Source organism: Phaseolus vulgaris, chromosome 5 (genome assembly GCF_000499845.2).
Source record: "Phaseolus vulgaris cultivar G19833 chromosome 5, P. vulgaris v2.0, whole genome shotgun sequence".
In the NCBI taxonomy this organism is placed as follows: Eukaryota; Viridiplantae; Streptophyta; class Magnoliopsida; order Fabales; family Fabaceae; genus Phaseolus; species Phaseolus vulgaris.
Window position 1 is genome coordinate 11,298,655 of NC_023755.2, and position 15,058 is coordinate 11,313,712.

The window sequence follows — 15,058 nt, forward strand, 5'->3', positions numbered from 1 at the left end:
GCGAGAGATAATGGGCTTTCATTGAGCATTGTTCTGCTTTGTGTTAGTGAGAAAAAGTTGTCTCTGTTTCTCTCTCTTTGACTCAAAACCCTATTGCGTGCTTTGCAATCGACCCTGATTATGGCCAACAGTAACCTCCCTCGAAGAATCATCAAGGTTTGTTTCCATTTTCTCCTTAAGATCCCCATTTCAATTTCATTGATCGATGCCAAATACCAAAAGAACCCGAAATCCGTTCATGCTACCTACCTTTGTTCATTTTCTAGTATCGTGTGACCCATGAGCTTGATTGAACAAATAACTGCTGTTTCCATTTAGGGTCGATTTCAAAACGGATTCTTTTTCACTTTAAATTCCTTAATTTCAGTGATCGTGACCCGAAAACACAAATGGGAAGTCTTTGGTGCTAATTCGGGGTTCGACCCCCCTTATTGTGTTTTGTTTCTGCAATTTGATTCGTTCTGTGTTTGAATTTGATAATTGTGAATGTTTTGGTGATTTTTTTTTTGTTTGATCTCGACAGGAAACGCAGCGTTTGCTCAGTGAGCCAGGTAAGTTGAAATTTGTAGCAATTGAGTGCTTTAGAATCTCGTCTTAAGCTAAATGATTAGTGCCTGTTCTGTCGTGTCTATTATTTTTTGTTAAATTTTTAAGATGTCTTGAGTGTTACTTTGGGGGTTTATGCATGGTTTTCGTCCTTGGTGTGTTTTGTTCTGCTGACTTAACTGTTTCTGTATCTTGTGCTATGATCTGATTATGCAGCGCCTGGAATTAGTGCTTCCCCCTCGGAAGACAATATGAGATATTTCAACGTTATGATCCTTGGACCGACTCAGTCACCTTATGAAGGTAGTAATGAACTTAACGGCTTGAATTTATACCTTGAAATTCTTAATGATTTGTAGAGTCGGAAAGAAATAAAAAATAATTCCCGGTTGATTTGGGTGCTTTGAAAGTATTGTATTGATGTTTTCTATGCACTTCAGAAAATTAAAATGTGTTTTGCAAACATTTCTGGAAGTAAAACTATTTTTTTACCAGAATAATTCCACTTTATTACATTTTATATCTGTCATCATATGTTAACAGTTATACTATGCCTAAATGGCCTGAATGTGTAAAAAAGTTGGCCTGTTAGATTCTTGTTGTCTGGCAATATAAATGATGGGGGTGGAAGAGAAGTATTAAGTGATATTGTTATAATCACTAATAACTATAGGTTTTTCTGCATCTTGAATTATTATGATGAACGTGCCCCATTCTACCCCTGAAACTTAGACAATTTTCAATGAAATGCATTATCTTGGTGCACATTGTTTTCCTTCATGTTTGTCACTGACCAGAGATGTCTTTCAAATAGACATTGAACTTTCCAGACACCGTATGTTATAATAATTTTTTATAGGTTTCCACCCTCACTGCATCAAGAAACTGCTTTAAGGCTCATTACTAGCATACTTCGGTAACTATTCTAGTATAATAACTAATAAAGCATTTTCTTGTGAACAAACTAGATTCTAAACCTAATAGTTGCTTGTGGGGCTTTAACACTTGAATGGTTGACTTGAAAAAGAGAGAAAATAGGTTAAAAGATTGGGTTGAAGGAATGTTGTAGGGTCATTGCATGTATGCTGAGCTCTTTTATTTTATTTTAGTTCCCTCTTTTTTTGGCTCCTTGTATAAAGTGGTAGGGTCGGTCCTCTCCCCACTATAAAGAGTGCGATGGCTTTGGTTATGCATGGAAATTGAAACTAAAATACATAGCTAGTGTCATTATACAAGACTACATTCTCTTTATTGTTTGTACATTTAAGAATTCAATTTATGAAGGCCTTCTTTGGATAAATTACTCCTTAGTCACTTATATTATAGGAGAATAAAATAAAATGTAAAATGAATTTAGCTTCTTCTATTAGCTATAAATCAACTTAACCTTTATAAAAGTTCTTTTCATATAACATTCAAAAGCTATCCTTAACACAGAAAAGAAAAAACTTCTTAAACAGGTAAGGCGTGCTAGTTGATTTTATTTTGTGGAGAAACTCGATGCATTTTACCTTATTTTTTTTCTTCTCTTGTAAGTGCTTACGGAGAGCTTTATCCAAATAAAATTGGAACTTCTGGACTGTACACCTTTACAGCATAAAGTTTGGAATACAAAATCATCAATGAAGAAATCAACTGCATATATTTGTATAGAATACATACACCTGTATATGTAATCACTGATATCATAGTTCTTGTATTTTTGCGTTAATATTTTGCACTTTACTGTAGGACAGTAGTGTGCCCTGCAGTATAATGCAGGAGGTTTTCTTGTGTAAGGTGGATGAAATTTTGAACTCCCAATTGTAATTCCTTATTTTTAGTTATGACGATATCCTATCTAGTTTGATGATACTGATGTTTTTATTTCCCCAAACCCAGAATAAAGTCTCATATTTCTTAATGTAGAACTTTCTGGTTTGTAATACAGGTGGAGTTTTTAAACTAGAATTATTTTTGCCAGAAGAATATCCGATGGCTGCTCCTAAGGTAAATAATTTAATTTTTTTCCTATAGACACTGTATTAACCATTTGGTTTTAAGTATCTGTTGAGTTCTACTCAACTTAAATATATTTCATCTGACTTATTTTTAACCCTGAATTTTGGTAAATATTATGTTGACTGCCTGGGTCCTGTTAATGTCATGGGGTATATCTCAAAAATCTGTAATTAATTGAACAGCCAGTTTCTAAAGTCTAAATTCAGTCACGTCTTTCAGTTCTTCCCTTGTTGAAACTGAAACAATTGTAAACAGACTTAAAGTTAATGTTATTATTGTTTATTAGTATAATTGAAATATTTTCTCCATGACTTTTGTTGGCATAATGTTCAGCTGTCTTCTGCGATCTTAATATTAAGCCTTAGCATTTTGTTAGGAAGATAGAACTAGGATGATACTAATTACCATACACTGGAACCCATTTACCTATTCCAGGAAAGGGTTTAGGGAAAGTGTGTACTTACATCTCTTACTTCCATCTGATTGAGTTTTGTGTTGGCCAAGGGGGTACAGTGAGCTTTTCTTCCCTATCCCGCACCCCATCTTAAAGGGATAATTAATTATATATATCCAACCCATAATTGTGTGATTGTGCAGTTTTCTCATATTTGGCCGACTAGTTTAGATTTAATTTTAATGATGATTATACCTTATGGATTAATTTAATGGGTGCCTTTATAAAACCATTTCTACAATTATTTCTAATGCAGCCATGCATTGCTTCTTTCAGGTTAGATTTCTGACAAAAATATATCATCCGAACATTGATAAGGTAGGTACACTTAGCTTCCCCTACATTTCCATTTTTTTCTTCGGTAATGATTTATCTTAGACAAAGTTTATTGCAGCTTGGCAGGATATGTCTTGACATTCTGAAAGACAAGTGGAGTCCTGCCCTTCAGATTCGCACTGTACTTTTGAGGTATATTTAAGTTAAATTTTTTGCAAGTGGATGTATATTGACAGACCTATTAATTTCCTGAAGAAATATAGTAAATATCAATCAATTTTTCAGTCTCAGCCCTTGTCTTTGTGGCTGTCTGTAAGATGTGGTGATGTACATACAGAGAAATCAAGTATGAAAATAGAAGTTAAGAAATTAAACTTTGGTATTTTAGTCACTTTGCTTGAAGATTTTCTTTTTCCATTTGGTGTAGTAAAACTTTATTGCGCAAAAGACTGTTCTTAAAACTATTTATATTTTGTTCTAGCCCCCCTTAAAGTACAAAGAAAATTGTAATAGTAAGTGGAAACCATGTGTTTTATTTACACTAATAAGAAAAAGGAATCCATAATAAGTAGATGAGATTTGATATCCTCTAATAACAAAGATATGATAAAAGAATAAATAAAAAAGTTCCTAATAATACATTTATAATCTAGTTCCTGATTATATAGGATCAATTCCTTATTTCTATAATTATAACACCCTCTGTCAAGCTGGAGCATATAGGTCTAGCTTGCTGCAAATATAATCAATTGGTTCTCTTTGAGATAAAATGAATATGCCAGCCAACTGTTCATTAAAATTGAAAAATCTAAAGGTGATCTCTCTAGACTCCAGTTTTTCTTTTATGAAATAACAATCCATCTCAATATGTTTGGTCCTCATGATATATAGGATTAGAGTCAATGTGTTATGCTGCCGGGTTGTTGCATACTGGCTGCATTTGTTAACTTTCTTCAAATTTAAGCTCTTTGAGGAGTTGTTTGAACCATATGAACTCACAAGTGCCTAATGTCATTGCCTTGAGTTTTGCTTTTGCACTTGACCTTGCCACAACATTTTGTTTTTACTTTCCTGTGATATTAAATTACCTCCAAGAAGAACACAATACCCTGAAGTGGAGCCTCTATTGCTTAGTGACCCTGCCCAGTCAGCCTCAGAATATCCAACAATTCGAGTATTTTCCTTATATTCATAAATGGGGAAGTTTCCAAGAGCCTTCTTAATATACTTTAGGTAGGGTCCACATGATTGCATCCTAATGGTCTTGACAAAAGTGTTTGAAAATTGACTTACTAAGCTGGTAATTTAGCTTACCAACTAACCTTATGTATCTCCCAGGATTAGAATAAGGTTCTCCTTGGTTAGGTACAGGTTTGACACTTGGAACCATTGATGTGTCTATAGGCTGCATTTATCATCCATATTTCTTCTAGAATGTTGAGGGCATATTTTCTTTGAGATATGACGAACAATCCTTGGATTGTGCCATTTCTACACCAAGGATATACCAAATATGTCAGATTTTCGGTCTAGAACTTTTGAGCAAGATATTTTTTTAGTTGTACGATACCTTATCACAATGTGTGATAACAATGTCGGCCACATATACAATGAGGTAGATACATCCTTGGGGATTGACTATAGAACAAAGAATGGTAAAGATCACTTCATATCATTCCAAACTGTTGGATGATAGTTCAAAACGCCCAAACCATGCATGGGGTGATTGCTTGAGGCCATATAGGGACCTTTGGCCTGCTACAAATGGCTCACATTGTATGGCACCAAAGTTGTCTATCAACACTAATGGTCGCCGTCTGTAACCACTCCAAAAGTGATCACTTGGATTGTGAGAGCATGTTGAGCCCTTGCCCAACTTCAGATGGCATTGAAAATTGTGCAGTTTATTTATCAGCAACTATTTGCCAGCATGTGGTTCTCCTTGTGCAATTTTTTTAAAGGGAATTATCCTATTGGCTGGCAGACTGTGCAGTAATCTCATGCAACAATTTTCTCATGTCCTCACACCTTTTGGAAATTATAGAAGCCCACAAAAGCCTCACAACTTTTGAAAGTTTTCCTACACAAATTTGCTCCCGTCTCTCAGACTTTGAATCGGTATTAATTCATCTTGACTACAGTATGCCTAAACCAAGAAAGCTTCCTGCATCTCAGAAATCTCTTTCAGCCATCCATCAATGTCCTCATATAAGAGAATAGTGGTGCCTTTCAACAACCACGATTTTGCTCCCATTAACTTGTTTACAAAACTTGACAATGTAGACAAATATTCCTGCTATGCTCTTCAGTGAGCATAGACCAGAATTTATTTGCATATTTAAAGATTTGCCTGTTTGTACCAAACCTTCAGTACTAAGATTTTCAAGAGAGCCTGCTATCGTTTCCAATGGTGTTATAGGTGCAAATTGCGGTTCAATGCCTTTCCCAAAACCAAAGGCTGCTCTCGCACTGTCCACAGCTTCCACTATAATGTGAATGAGGATCATACCTGTTGCCTTATTATGAATCGCATCCTTATAAGCCACTCAAAAGGAAGTGACTAAACTGGTATGTATAAATATGGATACAAGACCTACAGATTCAGAGAGGAGTCCAGTGCTAATATTTTTTCCACTACAAGAGCACAACATGATGCAAACCCCCCATGTAATGAGTGTTTCACAGGATTGAAAAAACCATGACAATTGTTTAATGGCTTCTTGCACCCTCGTCTTAATAGTATCTCCCATACACCTGTAATCCAATGACAATTTTGTACAGCAATGATACAAAATTGCTAAGTTGCAGCATCAAAGTGTTCCTTAAATGCTGATAGGACAGTAGTGGTATCAACAGTCCAATATACACCACCTCTAATCACTGGAAACCATTGTGCAAAAATGCACGCAAATGCCTTTATCCTTGCAATTCCACATCAGTATCATCATGTGCAGGCAGGGTCCTTCAGTCCACCCATTTCAACAAAAACTTCCATGGAAACAAGTGCTGGGCAAAAACAACTCCATGTATTGGAAACAAGGAAAAATGTAGGTGAGTGTTTTACCAAATGAACATGGGCAGGCCGAGAAAATAGATAGCACTGAGCAGAAGAAAAATGCCCATAAGACATTGGTTGATCCATATAGGGAAGTTATTGGAATTTGGATGTTCTTGGGAAAATGCTCAGATAGAGAGGCAGGTATTTTTGAAAAATTATTATCTGTTCCCATGCCAATGCAATACAATCTTCCTTGTAAAAAGATTGCTAGTGGGAAAATTATCATCACAAAATCTGACAGGAGGAACAGTACTGTACATTGTACAATGGTAAATTGTCAGATTTTCTGGCTGAAACTAATTGTGGTACTGTAACTTTCAAAAGAAATCATGTTCAGGATGGGAATATCAGAATGATATTGACTTTGGGATTGCCAAAAAATACAGGACTAGCTCTTGTACTGGCGATTAATAGCAGACAGAGGGGAAGAGTTCTTCAGATATTTGCACCATTTCTTCAGAAAAAATCGTGTGTGGAATTCTACTTGTCAGAAATGTTCAGTTATCTTTTTCTCCAAATCCATGCACAGGTACTTGTTATTTTATTTGGAAAAGTAAAGGTTGTTTGACAATCTCAGCAGTGAGTGGATGGACAGCAACCCCACAAACAAATTGTGTTTTGTCTTCGGAATCAAAAGGTTCCCAATATACATGCCTGCAGAAGCTTGTCAAAATAGTGTTTAAGAGATGGATGGGCAAATTGTCTTTTCTGCAGGGTCCTGCGAATGTCATCAAGTGGATTGTGATTTTCTATTGGAGGAGGAGCTGGTTCAACTGATAATTGATGAATATGCCAAATGCTTATTTCATTGTGGAGATATTTTAGGGGTGTAGTTTTTGAAATAAAGATATCCTATCTTTATATCATCTCTACACTCTATTTCTGTATTGCCATGGGTGTAGAGATACGTCAAGTTATAAAAGATGGTATTCGAGCATGACAAAACCTATCTTCGCAAGGTTTGTTGGACTTATAGTGTCATCATCATTATTGAACTCCTCTCTATTCTCACTTGATTTTCTAAGCATGAGGGGATGTGTTAGAGATCTCACGTCGACTAGATAAGATCAAATTATAACATATAGGCTGGTTCAAATCTCATTTATGAATTTGTTTTTATATTGTTAGTTAAGGGTTTTTAGGATTTAGGGTTAAGTTAAGTTTAAATTCCACTTTCTAAAAACTAAAGGGGAGAAGAAACATTGCATATGTACGCTAAGTTTGTATGTATCCATCTATCAGGAGCATAATTTTTTTATATCTGTAGAGTATCTGGAGCTTAATTTTTTATTTCTGTAGAGTATCTGGAGCTTAATTTTTATTTCTGTAGAGTAGTATCTGGACTTGGGAGCGACAATGTTGTGGCAAAGGAGTAAAAAAATTTAACCTGCCCTGTGATTGCAAAGAGTACTGATATTGTGATCTTGTAACCCTCTTGTAGTATTCAAGCTCTTCTAAGTGCACCCAACCCAGATGACCCTCTGTCTGAGAACATTGCCAAGCATTGGAAAACTAACGAGGCTGAGGCTGTGGAAACAGGTATGGTATCCCTTTTCTGCTTGTACGATTACATAAAACTTAGTTGTTATATGCATGATATTATCTTATTAAACGGTGGCATTGAAATGTGCAGCCAAGGAATGGACTCGGTTATATGCCATTGGCGCGTAATGCTGGGTGGAGTGGGAACTTCTGGCTTCAAATAACTATAGTGGAAGTGTATGCTGTATAACTGTCAAATCTAAACGCGAATTTGGAGTTATCTATTAAACTATTTTGGAGTTAATATTTCCCATAGCTTCAGGTTACCTGTTTATTACTTTCTTTCACCTGGAAGGCTTGTCTTGGAACTTGTATGAAAATATGTGATATTTTATCTGACAAATTTAAACACACTTCATCTCCCAACTCCCAAGTAATTTGGGATCCTCAAACTTAAATAGTACAAAATTTTCGAATAAGTTTGTCTTGAATTCTATCCTTTTCCGTGAGTCCGTACGTGTTCAATATGTTTGGTTGTGCATTCGATAGCTTAACGTATTGGCATATTTGTCTATCTGTGTTAGGTGTTCTTATGATATCAGATACAACACAAGAGTAACATTCTGAATTATCTTTGAGAATTTTTAAATAGGTCTAACACTGACGAATTTTAATTGTATACTTTATATTTTACAATTTTTGAAATTGGGTTTCTGGAATTCTTAAATTGTCAAATTGTTCATTCTGAAGAAAAAGGTATTGAAGGTCTAGGAACCTAATTTAGTCCAGGAACCTAATTTTGCAGATTCACAAGATAACTGAAAATTATAATTTTTGATTGAATGTGACGTTTAAAAGGGTAGAAAGAGGAGATTAATGTAGGTTGTATAGATGGTGATTTAACAGGCGAAAGAAAAGAGTATTTTGTTGACTGGATTAGTAGTTATAAGAAAGGAAGGTTTAGATTATTTGGAAGAAGAGTAAAGGAGCAGTAGGCAATAGCAGACATAGGGTAGTCCTTTTACAGCGCACGTGTGGGCCACGTGAAGCCATCGTATGTGAATGGCGGTGGTTTGAACAGCTGGGCGCACCGACACAAGATTCCACAGCACTTCTCATCCACTTCTCAACACATACACAGCTGCCCCCGTTTCAAAGAAAACTACTTCTTAAATGCCCACATGTGACCCTAACCACCAATCCCCCATTGCCACCTTTATTACTTTATTCTTCTCCTTTTTAATTACCTTACCAACATCCATCATTCATTTCAATCACTCTTCACTCTTCAATAACACCATGTAACGAACCAAATACACACAAAAATATATATGCCAACTTTTTATTCATTAAATGTCTAAGATAGGATAATAATAACATCTTCATCTTCATCCTCCTTTTGCTAACTCACTACCTATCTCTCCCCTCAAACCCCTCCACTCTTGTATATATCATCACATCACATATATACATCTTCCCCTTCATTCTATCTCTCTCTATATTTCTCTATCTTAAGAGGTAATTTAAACTCATAATTAAATCAATTGTACATACATTTTAAACATTTTTTTTCTTTTCACCTTAAAGAAACTGGGGATACAAGAACAGCTGACCTACTGAACTCACAAGGAGTAGAGAAGAAAAATAAATTCGACAAAGGGCATTGGTGGGAACCAAAGAGCAATTGAGGAATGAATGAATAAATAAAAACTCCAAAAGGAACTACACTATCTCTGGGATCCAATGCCATTGGCTGCTAAACACATTATTATCTGGTTTTCACTATGTCACAGGTATGGGGGTCGGTCATCACTTTATGGTGGGTGGGATCAAAAGGCTGGAGGAGCTGAGCTGCAGAGACTACAGGGTTTAACCGGAGGAGGTTTGGGGAAACAACAACAACTGCAAAACACCACGGAGAAGCATTACAAGCCATGACTTCTAAAAGCTGTAATGCCTCACAGAGTGTTCCAACATCTCACGACTGGGGCAAACAATTTCCTTCACTCGGCTGCCATTTTTGTATATCTTGAAGGTTGGTACAATTCTAACGTTCTCCGCAGTACCAACTGTTGGGCTTTCTTGAATGTCCACCTTCATTCAAAGACACAAAAACACAGTTGCATGCATTAGGGAATTTCCATGTGTTGCTCTTTTAAGTCTAAATTAAGTAAAACAGCAGTTACAGAGTAAAAAATACTTCATTTAATGTGTAAAGTGAGCTCTACCTTGAGGAAGTTAATAGATGGATATCGACCGCATAGTGTATCCACAAATGGTGATATTTGTTTGCATTGTGAGTTCGATCCAACTTCAAAATGGACAACAGATACACCTGCCAAGTTTATAGATATTATCAAGAAAGACACTTTAAGAATCACCAAATTGAGTTGCAGCAGAAGACTCGTCTCTGACCATCTTGATTACCTGGTAAACATATTGCAGCTCTAAACTGCTCCAGACCTGATACTTCTTCCACTTCGCCACCAAATTTTAAATTATATACTTCTTCCCCACGTGATTTCTTTAGGGCAACTTGTGCATGGAAAAGAGATTCAGCAACTTCGTTATCATTTGGAAGTTCTCTCCGCAAGATCTCATAATCTTTGACAGCTTCCTCCCATCGTTCTAGCTGCATTTAATAACAAAAGAAAAGATCGCATCACAGACACTCAAGAAAAAAAAAAAGAGTATCATGAAGAACAAGAAATCAATTCACCTTGCTGTTTGATGCAGCCCTCCGAAGAAGGGCCTTGGTGTAATTTGGTTGGATGTGTAAAGCTTGGTTGGAGTCTTCAATTGATCTTTCCCACTGCCCAAGCTTAAACCAACAAGCTGCTCTATTGCAATATAGTACAGAATTGGAAGGGTCCAGTCTCAAACCTTCCCCATAAGCCGAGCAAGCTTCGGTGTACCTTTCAGACTTAAAGAGATCATTGCCACGCATTCGAGCCCTAGCCACCATCCTCACATTGTTGAGCAAAACAGCAACTTCAACACTCCGGGGATCAATCTGACTGCCTTTCTCAGCAGCTGTAACGGCATTCTCGAACCTGCAATACACACCCATCATCCATTTTCACTTTCCAACATAAACCTTTCACCATCTTAGGATTTACCATCAAGGCTAGAAGTGTTGTATGAACTCACCTTCCCAATGCCATCTCAATCTGTGCTCTCACAAAATAGAAATAGGCCTCAGAAACCATCCCAAAAAATCTTGCCTGAGAAGTGGAATTAGTGTGCAACTCTGATTTTGGTATATGGAACAAAACTGTTTCTGCATCATCAATCTGGTGGAGCTTCAAAAACGCTTCTGCTCTACACATAAAGAGCTGTAAATTCAATTTCCAACCAGTTCAGCTATTCATCCACTCCTCCAAAACATATTCAACTCAGATATAGTAAAACAATGATAACAAAAAAAAAGGTTTTAAATAACGGTAATTTCAGCCGCATTCTCACCACTGCAATCGCGGCTGCATCAGCCACATTTGACAGCAAGGATCGCGACAAAACTGAAACCACAATCACAATCTGAAACCATGAAAACAATAATCCATACCTGAGGAGAAGAATCCGCTCCGGCAGCAACGGCAGCATCAACCTCCCTGAGAACACTCTTCCAATCCCCTATCCTCCTTACATCTCCACATTTGCTGATATGCTTTTCCACCACTTGCAACCTCTGCATCTCCGATGGATCTGGTTGCATCCCATGGTGGCAAAGGTGCTTCCTAGCATTCTCAACTTGTCCTAACCTGTCACATTACCACTTTCCATTCACAATTCCACACTCTACCCTAATAAGGCAACCAAAATCCTGTTGAACAAGCGATTAAGAATGTAAAACGAATCGAGCTTCTTCTACAAGTTAAAATCAACAAATGCACCAGCTTCTCCAAAAGCTGATATTCATAATCTGATTTTAGCTTGTGGAAGAAGGCCTCAAATGAACCAATGCCATCAATCCTAACTAGCAACACCTTCAACAAAAAACAAACAACAAACAAAAGAACACGATCAATGATCCGCACCTGAGGAAAAGAGAAGCTAAACGCTGATGAGCCCTTCCATAATTAGGATCCAACCTCACAGCCTCCTCACATTCCCTCACAGCCTCACCAAAACGTCCCAGCCCGGTCAGCGCCGCCGCGCGGTTGCTCCGGTAAGCGACACTCGCCGGCGACATCGCAATCGCGCGATCATAAAGACTTAACGCATCAGCAAAGTTCCCTCTTTTATAACACTCATTCCCCAATCTCTTCAATTCCTCTGGATCCACACTCTGCACGTGCCCACCTCTCTTCACTGCCTCATTGCCGCCACCGCCGCGTGAGCTCACCGGCTCCGCCTTTCCGCCGCCGCGCATTATGCTCCCGTGGCCGTAGTTCCCCATGCCGGACCCCAAAACATCGCTTCTACTACTCCGATTCGCCACCATCCCCATCCCCGCCTTCAAGATCTTCCCGGAGGGGCAGATGTTCCCGGTGGGGAGAACATTCATCGCCGGCGAAGTAGCAGTCTGGCCGGAGTACAGCAGCGGCCCCGGCGCGGATCCAGAGTCGGATCTCGTATGACCCGGTTTGAAGCCACGGGCGGTGGGGCTGTTCTCGCTCGAACCAGAAAGCTCGCCGGAGTTGTTGTTGTTGTTGCTACTACTGCTGTTGTTAGTGTTACTATTGGTGTGCGAAGATTCGGGCTTTCGGGGAACCTGGTTGGGCCCGGTTCGACCCGAGAAGGACCCAGATGAGCTTGAGCTGGTACTCGCGGCCGGGGCGCGCGTGGTACGCAATGGTGACACCGGGGAGCCCAGATCGAGTTCTCGGAAGTCGGGCTTGTTAATGTTGCCGGTGTCGTTGTTGCAGCTGAGCGAGTGGCGGAAGCGATCGGCGAAGGCATCCACGCCGGTGGTATGCGACATCGTTTTTGAGCAAAAGGGTTGGCTCAAAATTGAAGCTTGGGATGAAAAAAGAAGAAGAAGAAGAAAGAAAGAAGCAGCCTCTCCTCTCTCCGGGGTTGAGTGTTAGCAATGGATGGTGGTGGTGTTGGGCGTGGAAGAACGAGAATTGGGAAGTTCTGAAGGAGAAGACATGAGAGAAAGAGAGAGAGAAAGAGAAAGAGAAAGAGAGAGAGAGAGGAGAAGAAAGAAAGATAGGGATGGGGATCTCGTGATATAAAGGAGCAAGCAAAGAATGAATGTGAGTGTTGAGTGTTGTTGGTGCTGGAATTCTCTGTGTCTGTCAACAAAGAGAGGAAGCCTATATCAAATAAAATAAAGCTTTTTACTTTTTTTTTTTTAGCAAGAGATGGAAGAAGATGAAGAAGAATGGAGAAGAAAAAGAGAGAGGTTTTGTTTTTCTTTTCCTTCTCCTTCACCTGCTGCTTCACCACACAGCTTTTCTCTTCCTTTTATTTACACCTCTTTTCCCCTTCTCATCTCAGTTATGCTACCAATTTAATTGCCATTGTTTTTATAATAATAATTAAGACTACCATTAAATTTAATCCAAGCAGTATTCAACATTTATTTTAGCAAAAATGGCATATAATTAATTTAATTTGGTGTGTGTTTGATGGTGAGGGAAATGTGACCCACTCTCTTTTGGGAGGGAGTGAAAATCACTCTCACTCTCAGATCTCAAGCTTCTCATTCTCTGTCACTTCTCCTCCTTCTTAATTACTCTACCAAACTACATCACTTTCCCTCCTCTCTTTTTTCTTCTTTTTTTATTCAATAAATTACCAATTTGGAACAATTCATTTTCATTTCTTCTGCCCCATTAATGCTGCCATTTCATCTTAGCAACACCATTCACTGCTTCTAATTCCTCCTAATTCTTCCAACCATTACTACTTCTTTTTCTTGCTGCATTTCAAGACTCTCATCATTTTTTAACCTACCCTAGAATCTTATGGGGTAATTGCTGCTTCAATTTTCACCTTGGTGTGTCCAAAAAACGCTTCCAATTAAATAGCATGCTTCAAAATAAGTTACATGCATGGCCACAGTGAAATCCTTCACAAAACAACAGCGATTAAAACTAATCAATTCACTAATTCCTGCAATTAAACTGTAATTAAGGCCCCAACATCCAAATAAACCACTTTTAGAAACCCACCTAGATTGCTAAAATATCTGTCAACATTCATTTAATAGCCAAAGGTAATACATTATTTCTAACTATTTTATAAATCCTTGATGGGCATTTTCTAACTGTATAATTACACTATTTTTGTTTCTTATTAAATACTAATTCTATAGTGTTCGTAATATCGAATTACTTACAAAGGGTTTTTGCATAAAAAGAATTGTTTTTATTCTAATAGACACATGATTTAAAGGGAAAGTGAGGATTTAGAGGGTTTTAGAAGAAGTAGCAAACAATTAATTTGAGTGTTGTTTTGCTAGTAATAATGTGAGGTATGTAGGTAATGTTTTGTTTTGAAAAGTTTATGGACTTTTACATTTTGGGTTGTTGAAAGAGGTCTCTTCCTCAAATTAGATATTGCTAATTGAATTAGCATAACCTTCTTTTGTTACAAATTTAGTCATTAAATGATTTCTATAACCCTTTTTAAGACTAATTTTTACTTTCCAATCATTTAATCTTTTAGTTGCTAAATCACTGACTAACCATTAAATTGGTCACTATCTTTGTTAGTGATTGCCATTTTTTTAACCACCCATTTTTGTTTCTCATTCATTTAAGACTTTAATCATATGTTTAGTAACTAATTTGTTTTGTCACTATTTAACCTTTGATAGAGATTTAATTATTCAATCTAAAGACCTGTTGTGAAATATTGAAAATTTCATGACTGTAAAATTAAGTTGATGAAACAAACTTATGTAATACATAATTTTATAGAAAATGGAAGTGAAACAAAAGAAAATTAAAAGTGATGATGTCTGATTTAATTTGATGGCCGCGTATAAACAAAGTTTAATTAATAAGACTAATTAATCTTGGGTTGGCAAAAAATATTTATATTCTCTCTATGTTATTTAACTCGTGAATATTTATAATTTTATCATTTGTTAATAAATTTTATTTGAATACTTTAAAAAAAATAGATGATAAAAACAAAGTTATTAGTAAGAGAAATATTAATTTTTGAAGATGATATTTTATTTTATTTAAAACTGAAATTATTTTTAAAAAGGTTAATTTTTTAATATTTATATTCGCGATACTTATTTAAATTTGATTTTTTAAAGAACAAATTTATTTAAAATA

General features: G+C 37.0%; 2 protein-coding genes across 3 annotated transcripts; one reads left to right on the plus strand and one right to left on the minus strand.

The window, feature by feature from the left end:
* LOC137835139 (ubiquitin-conjugating enzyme E2 36) lies at window positions 1–8,296 on the plus strand. Of its 2 annotated transcripts, XM_068643497.1 has the most exons (9): window positions 17–156; window positions 368–416; window positions 524–551; window positions 763–849; window positions 2,477–2,535; window positions 3,278–3,319; window positions 3,396–3,469; window positions 7,777–7,874; window positions 7,969–8,296. In XM_068643497.1, the coding sequence occupies exons 4-9, from the start codon at window positions 798–800 to the stop codon at window positions 8,004–8,006; spliced, it is 363 nt and encodes a 120-aa protein (XP_068499598.1). In that variant the 5' UTR covers window positions 17–156; window positions 368–416; window positions 524–551; window positions 763–797; the 3' UTR covers window positions 8,007–8,296. The 2 variants fall into 2 exon arrangements, with proteins under 2 accessions (XP_068499597.1, XP_068499598.1); XM_068643496.1 differs by lacking the exon at window positions 368–416 and having other exon boundaries at window positions 1–156.
* Window positions 8,297–9,368: 1,072 nt separating this feature from the next.
* On the minus strand, window positions 9,369–13,469 carry LOC137835138 (TPR repeat-containing thioredoxin TTL1). The gene is made up of 7 exons (XM_068643495.1): window positions 11,855–13,469; window positions 11,383–11,578; window positions 10,968–11,152; window positions 10,537–10,870; window positions 10,245–10,449; window positions 10,046–10,152; window positions 9,369–9,911 (listed from the first exon to the last, which is right to left on the minus strand). The coding sequence occupies exons 1-7, from the start codon at window positions 12,739–12,741 to the stop codon at window positions 9,759–9,761; spliced, it is 2,067 nt and encodes a 688-aa protein (XP_068499596.1). The 5' UTR covers window positions 12,742–13,469; the 3' UTR covers window positions 9,369–9,758.
* Window positions 13,470–15,058: the final 1,589 nt, after the last annotated feature.

Coding starts and splice junctions, on each gene's coding strand:
- LOC137835138 (XM_068643495.1), bottom strand. CDS start 12,741: ATGTCGCATACCACCGGCGTGGATGCCTTCGCCGATCGCTTCCGCCAC. Junction 11,153..11,382: donor GAGCGGATTCTTCTCCTCAG/GTATGGATTATT, acceptor TTGAATTTACAG/CTCTTTATGTGTAGAGCAGA. Junction 9,912..10,045: donor CATCTATTAACTTCCTCAAG/GTAGAGCTCACT, acceptor CTTTGAATGAAG/GTGGACATTCAAGAAAGCCC.
- LOC137835139 (XM_068643496.1), top strand. CDS start 121: ATGGCCAACAGTAACCTCCCTCGAAGAATCATCAAG. Junction 157..523: donor TCCCTCGAAGAATCATCAAG/GTTTGTTTCCAT, acceptor TGATCTCGACAG/GAAACGCAGCGTTTGCTCAG. Junction 7,875..7,968: donor GGCTGAGGCTGTGGAAACAG/GTATGGTATCCC, acceptor TGAAATGTGCAG/CCAAGGAATGGACTCGGTTA.